The sequence below is a fragment of the Tenrec ecaudatus genome, chromosome 17 (assembly GCF_050624435.1).
Source record: "Tenrec ecaudatus isolate mTenEca1 chromosome 17, mTenEca1.hap1, whole genome shotgun sequence".
Taxonomy (NCBI): Eukaryota; Metazoa; Chordata; class Mammalia; order Afrosoricida; family Tenrecidae; genus Tenrec; species Tenrec ecaudatus.
In genome coordinates, this window is record NC_134546.1 from 17,374,304 (window position 1) to 17,393,281 (window position 18,978).

General features: G+C 45.5%; 1 protein-coding gene across 1 annotated transcript; it reads left to right on the forward strand.

Moving 5' to 3' along the window:
• The first annotated feature begins 5,429 nt into the window (after positions 1-5,429).
• LOC142430712 (large ribosomal subunit protein uL14-like) lies at positions 5,430-5,852 on the forward strand. Its single transcript, XM_075535724.1, has one exon. The coding sequence runs from the start codon at positions 5,430-5,432 to the stop codon at positions 5,850-5,852; it is 423 nt and encodes a 140-aa protein (XP_075391839.1).
• Positions 5,853-18,978: the final 13,126 nt, after the last annotated feature.

Sequence of the window (18,978 nt, forward strand, 5' to 3'; positions counted from 1 at the left end):
GTCATTTTCACCATACAAGTTAAGTACGTGTTTTGCTAGATTAACACCCAAGCATTTCGCTTTCCCTGAGAAACTGTAAATGATATTATATTTTAAATTCCAGTTTCCACAGTGGTGCTGGAACAGAGGAATGCATGTGATTTTTTTATGTCTGTTGGTGGTGCAGTGGCTGCTAACCACAAAGTCCACAGTTTGATACCAGGCTCTGTCGGAGAAAGAGCGTCGTTCTTACTCCTGTGATAAGTTACCGTCTTGAAACCTCACAGGAGCAATGCTACTCTGTCCTTTAGGGTCACTATGAGTCAGCATCAACTAGATGACAGTGAGTTTGTTTGTTTGTTTGTTTTGGTGGTCTTGCTTAACAAACTTACTAATTCTACTGTTTTTTTTAAGATTCCTTGGGGTTTCCTACATAAACAATCATGGCAGTTGTATTTTTTTCCTCTCTGGTTCATAGGCCTGTTATTTCCTTTTCTTGCTTTATTGCATTAGCTAGAACTCCCAATCCTATGATGAATTGGCTCAAGAGCAGATTTCCTTTACTTAATCCCAATCTTAGAAGGAAAGCTTTCACATTTCTCCATTGAGCACAATACTGGTTGTAGATTTTCCGTAGATGCTCTTTGTCAAGTTGAAGATGTCCCCATCTGCTCCTATTTCTCTTAGAGTTTTTATCATGAGTGAGTGTTCAAGTTTTTTCAATTGTTTTTTTCTGCATCCACTGAAATGATTGTGTGATATTTTTTCTTTAGCCTGTTAGTGTGGTAATTCATACTGACTGGTTTTTAAATAGTGAACCTCTTTGGTCGTGGATAATTATTTTTATATACTACAGAATTCTAATTGCTAATATTTTTAAAGGAATTTTCCATCTATAGTCACAAGAGATTTTGCTTTGTACTTCCCTTTTCTTCTTTTTAATACTATATTTGTATGGTTTTAGTATCAAGGCACAACCATCTTCAAAGATATGAATCGAGATGCTTCCTCCTCTTCTGTATCTAAGAAGAGATTTGTAGAATTGATGCTCATTCTTACTAAACATCTGCCAGAATTTCCCATTAAAATCATCTGAGCCAGAATATTCTTTATTGGGACTTTTGAAAATTATGGATTCAATTTGCATAATAGTTGTAAACCTGTCCAAATCTATTTTATATTAATTCTAATAGTTTGTATTGTTCAAGACATTGCCATTGTTCAGAGTGGTTCGTTTCTGGTGGCCTCCCTTCTAAGTCACCACATGTTCCCTCTGTCCTTCATTCTGCTGTGCAGAGAGTCACCGAGCACTGTGCATGGCGACTGTGTTTCTCAACGATAGCATTTCCACGGAATTATTCGCATCTTCTCTCTTTACTGAGACTTTGCGTCTAAATGTCTCACAATCTGTTCATAATCACTTGCTGAGATATTCACTCTTCAAAGATATGCGTCAGATAACCCCACCATGCCAACATCTCAGTGTTGGCGTCTCTGTGATGTTTCATTCAGTTTGATTAATTTCTGGTTCTTGGTATAACAAGTGGCATTTGATCAAATCATTGGCATTCTCTTCATATGTTCTGAAACATCGTAGCTTGTTTAAACCTCCTATTTTAGTCAACTTTCTGTGACACTGCTCTAGCACGGGGAATAGGGACACCAGTCAGTCATTGGCAGGGCAAGGTAGAAGCCCAGGTTTCTCACACGGCCTCTGTTAACACTTGAGGTGGGGGAGTACCTGCTACTGTGTTAGACCGGGTTGACTAGAGAAGCAAGTCCAGAGATGCTCATATGTGTGTAAGAGAGAGCTTTATATCACAGAGTAACTGCATATTAAGAAAACAGCCCAGCCCAGTCCAGATCAAGTCCATAAGTCCGATATTAGCTCATATGTCTGACACTAGTTCATAAGTTCCTCTTTACTCACCCAATCCATGCAATGATGCCAAATGCAGGAAGATCACAGGCCAGCGGGTGGAAAGTCTTGTGGATCCAGTGGTGGTAGAAGTATCACAGCACTGATGTGGGTCTCCATGTGGCTCCTCCAGCTCGAGGGCTCTGGCTGCCATCAGCATAGCTCATGTGGCTTGTCAGCAGCAATGTGAATCAGAGAGAGAGTTCCTAAAATCCTCATGAGAAGGCCACACTCACTAGAAGGGATCAGGCTGTGACTTGATTGACAGGCTAGACTCCACCCCTTTGCTCAAGTTGACAGGAGATTATGGGAGCTTGGGCTTCCCCTATGGCCTTTATTGACACTGTGGTAAGGGTGACTTCGTTACCACTAGGGGCTAGTGAAAGTTCTAAAGCTTCTGACAACACTCCAGGAGTAGACGAAGGAGTTACTTCTGGTGGAGGTGGAAATTCAGTTCACCATGTGGTCTTCACTGACATCGAAATGCCCCTCATTGCTAACTTACCAACCGGCAAGGATCTAAGTCCTCACTTCCTACTTGGCCTTCAGAGGTACAATATTAATTCCATCTCATGAGGGCAAAAGCCGAGGCTCTCTTCTTGGCCTTAACCAGTATGAGTGTTGGGAGGGCCACCATCTTTCTGTGGGGCAGAGCAGTGCTTATCTAAAAGTTTCCTTTCTTGTTACCTTAACGCCCTGCCTGCTCCCTTGATTAGAGAAAGCAGGTTCTGGAGGTTGCTTATTTTTACCAGAACCTGCTGGAATTTTCCAGCTGCTAGCTTCTGCAGACTCCAGTCTCGGCTATATGACGTACAAAGAAACGCAAGGCACTCCCTACCACGTCATCCCTCAGGTTCCAGAAGCCCAACCAGTCTGGGCTCTCCCCACTTTGCAGACGCTTTTTTGTATTTGTTTATGTTTAACGTCTAGAGCAGCGGTGCTCAACCTGTGGGTCGCGACCCCTTTGGGGATTGAACGACCCTTTCACAGGGGTCGCCCAATTCATAACAGGAGCAAAATGACAGTGATGAAGTAGCAAGGGCACTAATGTCATGGTTGGGGGGTCACCGCCTCATGAGGAACCGTATTAGAGGGTGGCGGCGTCAGGAAGATTGAGAACCACTGATCTAGAGCCTTTAGTTGTACTTTGTGGGAAGATTAAGGACACGCACATGCGCTCCGTTTTCCCAGCAGAAGTTAGGCAAGAATTTTTAATGTTACATCGATTTGTCCCTGCCACCCATGAAAGGGTTTCCTCGGGGCACAGTGCTTGGGTGTTCGGCTGCTTCAGAAAAAAAGAAACCCTCCGCATCTGAACCCCGAGCCCTTCCCTGGGGAAGAGGTGGCAGCTGTTTGGGAAAGACGCCAGCCTTAGAAATCCTTCCAGGAAGGTCGCTTCCGTCCTACAGGGTCTGGGTGGGCCGATTGCCTTAACATGGATGAGTACATCAGGCGTGGGGCAAAGCAGCCGGTCCTTTATTTAAACCGTGCTACGGGCCGTGTGACAGGTGAGTTCGAGGATGAGCCCAGTGAAATCAGACAGAAAGTTGTCGGCAGAGATGAAGGGAGTTACGGGTAGAATGGAGGAAGAGGACACCGAGGTTCTCGGGGGATGAAATTGACAGAATGTCGTGACGATTTGCAGGTGGGGAGAAAGGAGAGGAAGGCGTCTGGAATGTGGAGTCCGTGGTCTGGTGTTCCAATGTGGTGGGTATGCGATCGATAAAGCAGATCGGGGAACGGGGAGAGGAAGAAAGATGTGCTCCTCTTTAGGCATGTTGAGGTTGCGATCCCGCTACATCAACTGAACGGAGATGCCCACCAAGCTCTGATGCACAACAAGGTGAGGGGCGGGGATTGGTCAAGGCTAGATCTGTTTGCTTGAAGGTCCTCGGTCCAAGGTGACAGGAAAGCCATGAGCGAAAGAGAAAACACAGGTGAGAATTGAGAAAGAGTAGCAGTACTCCAAGCAGTAAACACTGAGAAGGAGCAGCTACAGGCAGGGACAGGTGGATTGTTCTGGAAACAATGGGGAGAGAAACCTTTTATAAAGCAGTGATCTGCATATCAAATTCTGCAGAAAAGGCCACTGTGATACGGATTACGAAGCACCTTGATGTCACCTCTCAGAACCCCGGTACCATTTCCCAGGGAAGTGGCAGGGCAGCGGGAGGCAGGAGGTTGATTGCAGAGGCGTTAGTAGGCGGCTGGTTAAGACTATGGAAAGTACCTTGGAGCCGAAAGGACAAACAACGCTGTCTTGGAAGAGGCAGGACCAGAATTCTCCTTAGAGGCAGGATGGCGAGACTTCTTCGTCTCATGTACTTTGGACATGTTGTCAGGAGAGACCGGTCCCTGCATAAGGACATGAGCATGAGCTTGGAAAGGGGGGGGGGACAGCAAAAAGAGGAAGATCCTCAAGAAGATGGCTGACCGTGGCTGCAACAATGGCTTGAACAGAGGAACCACTGTGAGGACGGCCCAGGGCCGGGCAGGTCGCTATGGGCCCAGAACTGGCTTGATGCCTCCTCACAGCAAGACCAACAAGTAAGAGAGAGCGCAAGTGTAGACCCGCTTCTTGAATCGTGGCTGTACAAGGAGAAATCTACCCTTTGGTGGGTGATCATTGGGATGGGAAAGATCGCTTCATGCACATAGGAAGTAGGGGGAAAGCCAGCCAGCAGAGCGGAGCAATTTAGGAGCTATAGGAGAGAGAGGGGCTGCCTGGTAAACTCAGATCTCTGAGGGAAGGGGAAAGTCACAAATCAGGACCTTAGACGAAGGGGTTGGCTGTGAGCACGTCTAAACCCTGGTCCTCTGAGCCTCAGGGCTAGAGGGACAGATGGACAGATGGGAGAGGCTGTGAGGCTGTGCCTAAGTTGGGAAGTGGGGAGCAGGAACGGGAAATAGTGTACGGTGTCCACCCCAGTCCCCTTGATGAAGTGGGAGACAGGCTCTCTGGAGGGATTGTAGCTAATGGGTTGAACAGGGAGCTTGGACAGAGAGCTGAGGATTTGAAACCATCTCTGAAGGTGAGACAGTTAATGTCTATTGTGCCAACCTGGTCAATAAACACATGTAGGATTAATTGAAGGGCGGAGAGATAAATGGCTCGGTGAGCCTCCCCTTTCTAGTTCTTGGGTCTCTTGCTTTGTGATGGTCGGACCAGGGTGCAGCTGCCTTAGCCAGTTCCCTGCTTCAGCTGGCAAGGCTGACTTCCTGCAAGACATCCCTGAGGAGAGGCCACATGAACCTACCCTGATGTAGTCCTAGGTGCTGGAGCAGCCGTGTGGAGACCCCTGCCAGCGCTGAGATGCTTACATGTTCACTGATTCAGCTTTCCTCCTGCAGTCGAGTCGGCATCATAGTGTGTGTTTTGTGAGATGGAGGAGGACTTTGTGGATTGGTGTCGGACATATGGGTCAATGTTGGACTTGTGGGTTTTGGCAGCACTGGGTTGGGATGTTTTCTTGATGTGCACTTACCTTTATATAAAACTCCCTCGCCTTTCTGTCTCTTTCCGGCGTTAGCGATGTCTAAGCGAGGACGTGGTGGGTCCTCCGGTGTAAAGTTCCGGATTTCCCTGAGTCTTCCGGTCGGAGCGGTGATCAACTGTGCTGACAACACGGGAGCCAAAAATCTATATATCATCTCCGTGAAGGGGATCAAGGGCCGGCTAAACAGACTGCCCGCTGCCAGAGTGGGTGACATGGTGATGGCCACAGTCAAGAAAGGCAAACCCGAGCTCAGAAAGAAGGTCCATCCTGCGGTGGTGATACGGCAACGGAAATCCTACCGGAGAAAAGACGGTGTGTTTCTTTATTTCGAAGATAATGCGGGGGTCATTGTGAACAATAAAGGCGAGATGAAAGGTTTGGCCATCACAGCACCCGTTGCAAAGGAGTGTGCGGACTTGTGGCCCCGGATTGCATCCAATGCCGGCAGCATTGCGTGATTTTGCCATATGTTTGTGAAAACCTCCAACAACCCTATTAAAAATTATTCACACCCCAAAAAAACTCCCTCTTATACATATGAGTTTCTGTGGATTTGTTTCTCTAATGTACCCACACTAACACAGAAGGGAAAGCAAAAAGGAGCCGACCACAAGCTAGTGGAAGGATCTTCGGGGGTGTCTGAGGTCTAAGTTCAGGTTAGACCCATACATTCTGTAGGGGCCGCCAAACTGACCTCACAGGTCAGTCTCAGCCATATTTTACTTTGTGACACGCAGGCCAGGACAAATATAAGTGCTTCACAAGAGAAAGAAATGAGTGAGTCATCTTAGTGCCGGCCTTTCAATGCAGAGGAAAGAAAGATTCATGTGAAATTTGGTCAGTTAGACACCGACTTGCAAATGCCACTGGTAATAAGCCTGTATGGTCCACGTCGTGTCATTCTTGTGAAAGAAAGGAACTCTGTGAATTGCCCATTTTTCACTGTTTGGGCACAGAACCAACTGAGGTCAGGTGCTAATAACCAGCCCTGCCACCCGCCTTATTCATCGAATCGTCTCTCATGCTGCCAAGACAATGCCCCTCTGTATGCCATGGGGAGGCCCGGCCTCTGTGGTTGTAGGAACTCCTGCCAACACAGCACTTGGCTCAATGACCTGAGGGTTCCCAGGCCACATCACCAGAGACCGCTGGTGCCTTGGCTGCCTCCGCTGTCTTGCTCCCCACACGATGGCTATTGAAACCCGTGGTTGGGCCCTCACTGCAGAACCCGTTCCGTCCACGCAGAGCCCCAGGAAGGGCAAGGCTGACGTCAGGCTGGTGAGGTGAAGTGTGCAGGCACGGAGAAGGCAGGCTGTGTTTGAGAACCTGACAGTTTCTGTGGAGAGATGTATGGCCCTCTTTCTGCCCAAGCATGGCTAGTGCCAGAGTAGCCATGAAGGTAACCCTGCTGTGGAGCAGGGCATCGCTCAGGAGGTTGCTGAGCTGGCAGGGGAAGAAGGACGCCCACGGTGGCAGTTCAAGCTGCAGGATCTGTTGGGCAACTGAATTTTATTAAGATGAAGGCCTGGGCCGGGTCGGAGCCCAGGGTGCCTGGTTGATTCCCAGGTTGTGTGAAGAGTCTGGTGTTGGCCCTAACTTGATTTATATCATTTTTGCCCTCTCCACCACAATGGGAAGAGGAGCCAGAAAAGTATTCGCTTAATATCCACTGTGGACCAGGTGTCCCTAGGTGATGCACACCGTTAAGCATTCGACAGCTAACCCAGTGGTTCAAATCCACCTAGAAGTACCTTGGAAGAAAGGTCTGGCCATCTCCCTCCAGGAAATCAGTCATTGAGAACCCTTTGACACACGGTTCTACTCTGGCACACACAGGGTCACCAGGAATTGCAGTCAACTCAGTGACAACTGGTTTGGTTGGTTTTAGGGGAGACTTGGGACCTGAGTAAGCTTTCTCTCATCTCTAGGTGCACTTTACGAAGCAAGCACGAGCATTCCTGCACAACAGAAGAGGCACGTGGAGAGCGGAGAGGGCTAAGGAGCTTACCTATGACCACACAAATGTCAGCTGTGGAGCCGAGGAAAAAAATCCACAATCCCCCCACCCCCTGTCCCCCTGCCAATTTTGACACTGTGAGAGTTTTCAGCTCAGGAATGAATGACCTCACAGGACAAGTGATATGGGGGTGGTGGTGAGAGGGACTATCTTCATTGTTTGGAAAACAACCTTCTCTTAATGTCTTTAACTTTATGACTGTGTTCACGTTTATTCTTTTTTTAATTAGTATTTTTGTTTTTTAATTTTTTAATCATTTTATTAGGGGTTCATACAACTCTTATCTTTACACATCCATTGTGTAAAGCACATTTGTATATTCATTGCCCTCATCATTCTCAAAACATTTGCTCTCCACTTAAGCCCCTGGCATCAGCTCCTCATTTCCCCCCCTCCCCCCCTAGTCCCCCCTCCCTCATGAACCCTTGATAATTTATAAATTATTATTTTGTCATATCTTGTCCTATTTGACGTCTCGCTTCACCCACTTTTCCGTTGTCCATCCCCCAGGGAGGAGGTCACATGTAGATCCTTGTAATCGGTTCCCCCTTTCCAACCCACCCTCCCTCTACCCTCCCAGTATCTCCACTCACACCACTGGTCCTGAAGAGATCATCCGTCCTGGATTCCCTGTGTTTCCAGCTCCTATCTGTACCAGTGTACATCCTCTGGTCCAGCTGGACTTGCAAGGTAGAATTGGGATAATGATAGTGCAGCGGGAGGAAGCATTTAGGAACTAGAGGAAAGTTGTATTTTTCATCGTTGCTACATTGCACCATCTGGCTCGTCTCCTCCCTGAGACCCCTCTGCAAGGGGATCTCCAGTGGCCTACAAATGCATGTTTATTCTTGACTCCAAGGGTAAACTCTGCCGTTTGTCTCCTTACTAAGACTTAAACTCCTGGCAACTGGACCATCATCCCTGCGTCGGTCATATAATAGGGAGCGGTGGTGTTTGTGCTTTCTGAATCCAAAGTTAGGACACATGGCCTGACCAAGGCTATTTTCTGGTTTATAGGCTTATGTGTATAAAAGAAATGGCGATGAAAACCCACTTATTTTCACATTTAATACGTGGACTCTATGGCTGGGCTCCAGCTGAGTCTACACTGCTGGCATCACGCTGAGAAGGAGAACTCAGCCCTGTCCGACTGAAGACGGCTGACTTTAAGTGACCCACACACGGCCTGGCACACAGGAATGCCCTCGCCATCTGGACTCCCTGCCCCTGAGGCAGCGGACGAGAGATGGTCCAAAAGCAAACTCTATTAATAACTGTGTGTGGGTCACTTATTGGAATTTTTCCTTCAGAAATGTTGCGCATTCTCTCTGGAAGTGAACTTCTTTGAAGCTACCGGAATGCTTTTTTCAATCTCCAGGGCATGAAACCGATGTGCCTGAGAGATCGCCAGGCATTTAGCTTTGGGACACCATAGTGACCTCCCTCTTGCAGTCTGTTTGTGACCCTGAGCAAAGACAAGGTGCCTCTGCTACTCGGGCCTATCTACACCCTGGCGCTCGCCCACCAGCCTGCTCTGCCATAGTCCCGTCCCCTCCAGCAGCCACAATGTTCATATCTGCTTTGCCCATACCGCTCTCATTTCTGCTCTGAATTTCTTCAGAAGGAGCCCAGGTAGGGTAGTGGTTATGAGTTGGGCTGCAATCCTCAAGGTCAGCTGTTCAAACCCACCAGCCGCTCCTCGGGAGAAGGACAGAGCTTTCTACTCCTGTAGAGTTCCCGTCTCAGAGACCCACAGGGGCAGTTCTGCCCTATCCTGTAGGCTCGCTATGAGTTGCCATTGACCCGATGGCAGCCATAGGCCTTGCCGGCACTGCACATACTCCCTTACTATGTATATTGATGCTTGGCCCTTCACCGTCCAGCATCCCCATGCCCGTAGGCTCTTTGCTGCACCGCCTTCTGCCTCTTTCCTTGACCAGCTCTGTCTTGGGGGACCCGGGGACTGGCCACTTGAGAGGTGTAGCTGAAAAGGTGAAAGGCTGCATGGAGATCCGCCTTGAACTTGACCTCTTGAACGACCTATATGAATGGCTTAAGAAGGCATCTAGGGGTTCTGATGGCCTATCTGTTACACACTCGGCTGCTTACCAAAAAGGCTCATGATTTGAACTTGGTCAGTGACTCCCTGGGAAAAGATTTGGTGACCTGGACCCCTAGGGGTTGCAGCTTATAAATGGCCTCCCTGGCGGTTCCACTCTGGACACAGGGGTCACCATGGGTCAAAATCAATTCGATGACCTCTAACAATAACAAAAGACATCTAGGCGGGTGGCCCTGAAGAAAGTTTCACAGAGGCTGTGCCTCCAGTGTGGTGCAGGGAGGCGGGCAGGAGAATCAGTGGACACAAAGGGCCCTGTCCCTGGAACAAGGGGAATAAGTCTGACGACTGGTAGCCTCACCTGAGTAGCAAATGCAGCTGAGGGGTGAGATGGTGCCTCGGCCTCCCGGCCAAGCTGCCCGTCAGCAGAAACCAGGGAGGATGAAAGACAGACAGGGCTACTCTCAGGGTCATGACTGTGCAAACAGAGGCAGGATTCATTCTTCCTTTCCAGCCTGGACCCTTTCACTTCGCTTCGTTGCCTCATTGATCTTGTTAGGATTTCTGGTATAATACCAACTAGAAACAGTGAGCATGAACATGCTGGTCTTGAAAAGTTTTCAGTCTTTCACCAGTAAGTATAAGTTTGAGGTTAACTGTGAATACTTATAAGTGATTTTTGTCAGGTTAAAAGTTGACATTGTAATTCTAATTGGTTGACTATTTTTGTCAAGAAAGGGTTTTCAAAGGGATCTAAAATTGAAGGCAAGGAGGGCGTAGAATGCCTGGTGGGGTTTGATCAAGTGCAATGTAGCCAGGAGAAATTACTGAGAGTTGAATGAAGGTTGGACATGATAGTGGGACAGGAGGAAAGCAAAAGAAAATAGAAGAAAGAACTAGGAGGCAAAAAACATGTATGGAGGTATAAATATAGGCATGTATATATGTAAGTATATTAATATATAAAGATAGAGATATAAGTGTGTGTACATATATTTATAGGTTAAATATTAAGGTAACAGACAGACATTGGGTCTCTATTCAAGTCCTCCCTCAATACAAGAACACTTTGTTCTAATAACCTGTCATCCTGTGATGCTCACCTTCCTGACATAATCACTGAAGTAAAAAATGGGTGCATAAACAAATATGGTGAAGAGAGCGGATGGTGCCCAGCTATTAAAAGATATAGCATTGGGGTCTTAAAGGCTTGAAGTTAAACAAGCAGCTACCTAGCAGGGAAGCAACAAAGTCCACATGGAAGAAGCACATCAGCCTGTGTGATCATGAGATGTCGACTGGATCAGACATGAGGCATCAGAAGACCTAAAACAATCAAATTATGTAGACGCAAATGATGGGGGTCCGAGTGGAGACCCAAAGCCCCTGTGTAGGCAATTAGACATCCTCTCACAGAAGGATCACAAGGAATGAACGAGTCAGCCAGGGTTCAGCATAGCACTAACGAACAACATTCTTTAATGCTTCCTCTCCCCACTATCATGATCCCAGTTCTACCTTACAAATCTGGCTAGACCAGAGCACGTACACTGGTACAGATAAAGTTCTCAACACACGGAATCCAGGACAGAGGAACCCCTTAGGAACAGTAATGGGAGTAGCAAGACCAAGAGGGCAGGCCCTACCAAATTTTAACATCGGTAAAGTGAGACACCATTGATAAAACTCATATCCTGAGGAAATAGCCACATGGCAGAGGAAAACCATATACCCTAGCTTGTCGTGCATTCTTTCCAAAAATCAGGACTTTTAAAAAATGCCACGGGACACAGGAAAAATTGTTAAAAATCGGGACTGTCCTGCCAAAAGCGGGATGTCTGGTCACCTTGCCTGGGAAGGTAGAGGGAGAAGGGGGAGAAATGGGGAACCAATCACACTGATCAACTGACACCCTCCGCTCACCATGGGAACGAACAACAGAAACGTGGGTGAAGGGAGACAGCAGATGGTGTACGATATGAAAATAATAATTTGTATTTTATCAAGGGGTCACAAAGGGGAGGGAAAGGGAGGGTTAAAAGAGGAGCTGATACCAAGGGCTCAAGTAGAAAGAAAATGTTTTGAAAATGATGATGGAACATATGTACAAATGTGCTTGACACAATTGATGTATGGATTGTGATAAGAGCTGTAAGAGCCCCAATAAAATGATTTATTAGAAAAAAAAAGAACGAAAGACAGCGTGTTGAATTTTGTCAGATGTTTTCACTAATCTATTGAAATGCTTATGTGATTTTTCCTTTTATTCACTTAATATGATTTATTACTTTGATATTTATTTCCCCCCTGCATATTGAATCGTGGCCAGCTTCGATTTCTGGGCTAAATTCCACTTAGTCATGATGTGCAATACTTTTATACACAGCTGAACTTGCTTTACTCATTTTGTTAAGGGGTTTGCCTCTGTTTTCACAGGGGATATTAATCTTAAGTTCTCTTTTCCAGTGATGTCTTTGTCTGCTTTGGGTTTTAATGTCTATACCAGCCTCATAGAATGAATTAGGAGAGAGCTATCTCCTCATCTATTTGGGGGAAAGAGATTGTGAAGGAATGGTGTTTTAGATCAGCAGTGGATAGAAGACAACTCCATCTGATCCTGGGTTCTTCTTTGTGGGAAGATTTAAAAAAAATTATTATTACTGGTTCAATAGACTGATCTATAATAGGTCTGTTCAGAGTTTCTATTTCTTCTTGAGTCAATTTTAGTAGTTTGCGTCTTTTGGGGAATTTGTCCATTTCATCCATGTTGTCTGTTTTGCTGGTGCATATGGTTCATAATATTTTTATTTGTTTATTTGAAATGAACCTGCGTGTCACTAAAGACTACAAGTCCATTCCAATTTTACTTTTCCTCCTCATTCTTTTTCTTTTTCTAAGCCACTTAGACCACTATTTAGGTTTGAGGGATAAGAAATCTGGAGCGATTTTTGTTTGCTTGCTTTGTCCCAAGACCGAAATCAACAGCAGTCTCCCATTAAACCCTCCATTTAGGTGGTTCTTCTGCATGGATTCTGTGAGTCTAAAGAGGAATTTATGGAATAGTATTGGACATATGGGTTAATATTGGAATTATGGACTTGATATGGACTGGGCTGGGATGTTTTCTTAATGCACAATTACTCTTTATATAAAGCTCTTTCTTATACACATCTGAGCCTCTCTGGATTTATCTTTCTAGTCTAACCAGACTAACACACATGTCCAACTTTCACATGCATATGAGACTATTGAAATACCATGGCTTGGGTCAAGCACACCTTCATTCTCAAAATACTCTCTTTGCCTTTCAATACTCCAGAGAGGTCTTTCAATACTCTAGAGAGGTCTTTCAATACTCTAGAGAGGTCTTTCAATACTCTAGAGAGGTCTTCAATACTCTAGAGAGGTCTTTCAATACTCTAGAGAGGTCTTCAATACTCTAGAGAGGTCTTTCAATACTCTAGAGAGGTCTTTCAATACTCTAGAGAGGTCTTCAATACTCTAGAGAGGTCTTTCAATACTCTAGAGAGGTCTTCAATACTCTAGAGAGGTCTTCAATACTCTAGAGAGGTCTTCAATACTCTAGAGAGGTCTTTCAATACTCTAGAGAGGTCTTCAATACTCTAGAGAGGTCTTCAATACTCTAGAGAGGTCTTCAATACTCTAGAGAGGTCTTTCAATACTCTAGAGAGGTCTTCAATACTCTAGAGAGGTCTTTCAATACTCTAGAGAGGTCTTTCAATACTCTAGAGAGGTCTTCAATACTCTAGAGAGGTCTTCAATACTCTAGAGAGGTCTTCAATACTCTAGAGAGGTCTTTCAATACTCTAGAGAGGTCTTTCAATACTCTAGAGAGGTCTTCAATACTCTAGAGAGGTCTTTCAATACTCTAGAGAGGTCTTTCAATACTCTAGAGAGGTCTTCAATACTCTAGAGAGGGCTTTCAATACTCTAGAGAGGTCTTTCAATACTCTAGAGAGGTCTTCAATACTCTAGAGAGGTCTTTCAATACTCTAGAGAGGTCTTTCAATACTCTAGAGAGGTCTTCAATACTCTAGAGAGGTCTTTCAATACTCTAGAGAGGTCTTTCAATACTCTAGAGAGGTCTTCAATACTCTAGAGAGGTCTTTCAATACTCTAGAGAGGTCTTTCAATACTCTAGAGAGGTCTTCAATACTCTAGAGAGGTCTTTCAATACTCTAGAGAGGTCTTCAATACTCTAGAGAGGTCTTTCAATACTCTAGAGAGGTCTTCAATACTCTAGAGAGGTCTTCAATACTCTAGAGAGGTCTTTCAATACTCTAGAGAGGTCTTCAATACTCTAGAGAGGTCTTCAATACTCTAGAGAGGTCTTCAACACTCTAGAGAGGTCTTTCAATACTCTAGAGAGGTCTTTCAATACTCTAGAGAGGTCTTCAATACTCTAGAGAGGTCTTTCAATACTCTAGAGAGGTCTTCAATACTCTAGAGAGGTCTTTAATACTCTAGAGAGGTCTTCAATACTCTAGAGAGGTCTTCAATACTCTAGAGAGGTCTTCAATACTCTAGAGAGGTCTTCAATACTCTAGAGAGGTCTTCAATACTCTAGAGAGGTCTTTCAATACTCTAGAGAGGTCTTCAATACTCTAGAGAGGTCTTCAACACTCTAGAGAGGTCTTGTGCAGCAGATTTGCCCCATGCAATGAGTCTTTTGATCTCTTGACTGCCGCTTCTGTGAGCATTGATTGTGGTTCTGAACAAGACAAACGCCTTGACAACTTCCATCTGTTCCTTTTTATCACAATGTTCCCAAGTGGTCTGATTGTGAACATTCTGGTCTTCTTTAAACTGAATTGTACCCCAGACTGAAGGTTGCAATCAGCAAGTGCCTCAAGTCCTCCTCACTTTCACCAGGCAAGGTTGTGTCATCTTCATAGTGAAAGTTGTTAAACAAAAAAGCCTTCCTCCAATCTCGAGACCACATTCCTCTTCATGGAACCCAGCTTCTAGAAGCGTTTGCACTGGGGAACGAAAATAACCAGCTTTTCTAGTTTTCCCCAGCGAAAAGGTTGCTCCGAATAACACACATTTGCTCTTATCCCAAATGGAAGTGTTATTTTATAACTTAAAACACACCTGGTTTTAATCTCGTGTCTAAACATTTTTCTCCTGATTCTTTGACCTGAACGTAAGTTTAGAGGTGAGGTGGAGTGGAAGAAAGAAAAACTGGAGAAAATATCATCTGCAAGCAGTCTGTAAATTCCAGCCTTGATAATATTACTCTCCAGAGAATCCTACCTGAGAGTGGATGGTATTTCAGATACAGCTGATTCCACTCAGTGTTTCTAGGCAGTGCTTCCTCTACAGCCACACGCCAGCCTGAAGGGAACAGGGCAGAGCAATGATGAGCACCGGACACTGCAGGTGGGAGGGCAGACCCAAGCTGAGACCCCGAATAAAGCCTGTCACTCACGCTCCAGTCTTCAGGGTTGTGTCATCTGTAGGCAATTAGTACCCACCTCCTGTTGGCTGGATTCATTGAGTTAATAATTACAGAGAGTGCCTAGCACATAATCATTTGCAATTACTTCGTCCAATTATTGTTATTAGTAGCAGTAAATCACACCATTATAACTTAATGCTTTTTTTAAGGGTTTACTTTAAGGCATTGATTCTGATGTGTAGGTCATTTTCACCCGGTTCCCACACTCCTAGCCATTTCCAGCTTGTGAGAGAAATAGCATGGACATTGGAGTTCAAGTCTTGGTCTCTCACTAGTCAAGGGCCTTTGGAAAGTCAGAACACTCATTGTGTTTTGGTAAAAACGGAATGCATTGTGGACTTCTTGGTAGAGTTACTTTAAGACCTGGAACTATTCATAGGGTATTGTTTTGTTTTTCTCTTTCATGTCTATCTATGTAAGATAGGCAGGATAAACAATCTCAAGGAGAGAACAACAGGACCAATGGTTCCAGGGGACAGAGGAGAGAAGGAGGTGGGGGCAAGGGAGCCAACAAACCTAGGCACAAGGGAACAACAAGAGATCTAAATTCTGGTTACCTTAAAGATGAGAGTTAGGCCAACAGTTTTATAGCCCATGATGAAAGACAATTTAGATAATCTCTAAATGCTAGTTTATCATCTTGGATTAGATCTTTTGTTTTAAATTCAAATATCAATTTTTTTGAAACCTCAAGACTAACTGTAATTATGAATTCCACTGACAAATGAAAGGAAAGCTGTGCACTCCTAAGGGAAAGAAAGGATGAATGGTGAGTAGGAAGGCCACATGGCCATGTAACCTCTAGAGAACGGGCTGATAGCCTAACCTTCAACAGATGGATATTTCCAGGTCATAGAGCTCTGAGAAGACTGGAATCTTTAGAAACACAATTTAACACTGCTGCACAATATGATATTCAACCTGTTCTATTGACAAGCATAATACTCTAAGCAAACTGGAGAACAGAACATGGAAGAAACAATCAGATTGGAATTGTTTAAGGTAGGGTTTGGGGACTCATACTAAATTACAATTAGAGAAGCTGGATTATAAGAAAAAGATTGTAGCTTCAAGGTTGGAGGAAGGTTCATTAACACCTTCTGACATAAGCAAGTGACACAACCTTGCTTGCTGAAAGTGAGGAAGACATGAAGCATTTGCTGGTGAGGATCAGTATGGATTACAACTCAATGGAAAGAATACCAAAAGTCTCACAACTGGACCAATAGGTAATCTCATGATAAATGGAGAAAAGATGGAAATTGTCAAGGATTTTGTGGGTCCACAATCAATGCTCAAAGAAACAGCAGTCAAGAAATCACAAGATGCAGTGCATTAGGTCCATGTGCTGCACAAGACCTCTTTAGAGTATTGGAAAGCAGGGAGGTTACTTTGAGAACTAAAGTGTGCTTGACCCAAGCCCTGGTATTTTCAATTGCTTCATATGTCCGTGAAAGTTGGACACTGAATAAGAAAGAGTGAAGAAGAGTCTATACGTTTTACTTGTGGTGCTGGAGAAGAATATTGAAGGTGCCATGGACTATCAAAAGGAAAAACAAATCTGTCTTGGCAGAAGTACAGCCAGAATGCTCCTTGGAGGCAAGCATAGCAAGACTTCATCTCATGTATGAGGAGTACCCCAACAACCGGAATTGCTCTGGGTGGAGTGGAGCTTTCGTAGTATACATTTTCCCTGATAGGTGAGCATAGAGCAACTCGCTCTGAGTTAGTGCACCCAGTGGCATCACCTGGGGAGGTTCTCTCCAGTCACAGTGAATGTTTTCATAAAAGCAGTTTCCCTCAAACCTCATTTATTTTCGTGATGGCAAATTTAAGAGCAGCGTGCAGCTGTGAAATTTTGTTTCCTGCTCAGGAAAAGTGCAGCAAAAACTGAGGGGTTTTGTTGTTTCAGAAAAGGTGAAATGTCGATTGATGACAAACCTCGTTCTGGACATCCGTCAACTTCCTGAACAGATGAAAATGCTGACAAAATCCATGCCCTCTGATCAATGCCGGACCACTGAAGAGATGGGCAACTTAACTGGACTATGTTGGCGCTCAGTTCAGGAAATTTTAATGGAAGATTTGGGAATAAGAAGGGTCACTGTAAAATGTGTGCCTCGGGTTCTGATTGACCAGAAAAAAGAAAGTCGTGTGGAAACATGCTGTGCTTTGAAAGAACATCTCTGAAACAACTCAGACTTTTCCCCAAGGTCATTACTGGTGAAGGGACATGGTGCCCTTATGACTCTGAAAGCAAACATCAGTCGAGCCAGTGGAAGACGCCATAGTCACCTCACCCTAAAAGAGCTCTTCAAGTGAAATATCAAAGGTCAAGATGATGCTCATTTCGGTTTGTTTTTTTGTTGTTGTTGTTTTTATGTGAGGGGGATAGTGCATTTGGAGTTCATTCCACCAGGTCGAACTGTTCATCAAACTTTCTATTTAGAGGTTCTGAAAAGTTTGCGTAACAGTGTGTGACAAAAAAAGGCCTGATTTGTGGCAGATGGGGGATAGGTTTTGCCACCATGACAATGCACCTGCTCACCCAGCCATCTCAGTGCACCAGTTTGGGGCACACAAAACAACAAAATAAAGACAGCCTGCCTCTCTAGCCTCACCTGTCTTACGCAACTGACCTTGCTCCCTGAGACTTCTTTTTGTCTCCCCTCCTCTTTACCAAGAACGATGTCCTTCTCCAAGGACTAGTTTCTCCTGACAACATGTCCCAAGTACGTAAGAGGAAGTCTAGCCATCCATGCTTCCAAGGAGCACTCTGGATGCACTTCTTCCGAGACAGATTTGTTTGTCTTTTTTGGCCATCCACGGCACCTTGGCCAGCCCCACAGCTCAAACGCATCGGTTCTTCTTCAGACTTCCTTATTCAATGTCCAACTTTCATACACTTATGAGGCAATGGCCAGGACTTGGGTCAGGGGCACCTTAGTCCTCAAAGTAACCTCCTTGTTTTCAGTACTCTAAAACGGTATTGTGCGGCACATTGACCTAATGCCACGCATCTTTTGCTCTCTTGGCTGTGCTTCCGTGAGTGCTGATTGTGGAATCAACAAGATGAAATCCTTGGCAGCTTCAACCTTTCACCATGTTACCTATTGGTCCAGTGGTGAGGATGCTGGTCTTCCTTCCATTGAGTCGTCACCCACACTGAAGGTTGCAATCCTTGATCTTCATCAGCAAGCGCTTCGAGTCCTCCTCCCTTTCAGCAAGCAAGGCTGTGTCATTTGCACATCCCAAGAAATGGTTAATGAGCCCTCTTCCACATATCACATTCCTGTTCATATCATCTAGCTTCTCTGATGACTTGCTCCGCAAGCAGATTGAACAAGTACGGTGAGAGGATACCACCCTGGCGCACCGCTTTCCTGACTCTAAACCACGCAATATGTCCCTGTTCTGTTCGCACCGCGGCCTCTTGATCCCTGTACACATTCCCCATGAGCACCATGAAGTGCTCTGAAATCCCTTTCTCCTCAAGATGATCCGTAGTGTGCTATGGTCCACGGCGCCGAACGCCTTCAAACAGATGCAGTACCAGCGTGTGGGGTAAATTGCCAGCCCTTGGGCAAGCAGTCAGGTACAGGCCATCTGTGCTCTGCGGCGGCTGTTGTGAGGTGCCATGGCATCTGGCTCACCGTGATCCTCTGTACCCCAGAAAGATACCCTGCCCAGTCCTGCGCCACCCTGGCTGTTGCTGTCATGTCCCTGCCTTTCATCTCAGTGAAGGTCTTCCTCGCTCTCCACCTAAGCAAGCACAATGATCTTTCCCAAAGACTGGTCCCGTCTGCACCCTGGTTGGAGACTTCAACGTCCTCGGGGTTCCTGTTGGGATCTCCATGAGAGCATGGCAGAGACTGCTGGGGGTGGGGGCTCATGCATGCGGTTTGGGGGACTGGATGACGGGGAATAGAGAGGTGCTGACATGATTGTTTTCACGAGAGCACAGAATAGTGACCCACAAAGATTCTCTAGGGAAAGGGACTAACATCTGGCACGGAAACCGAGGGA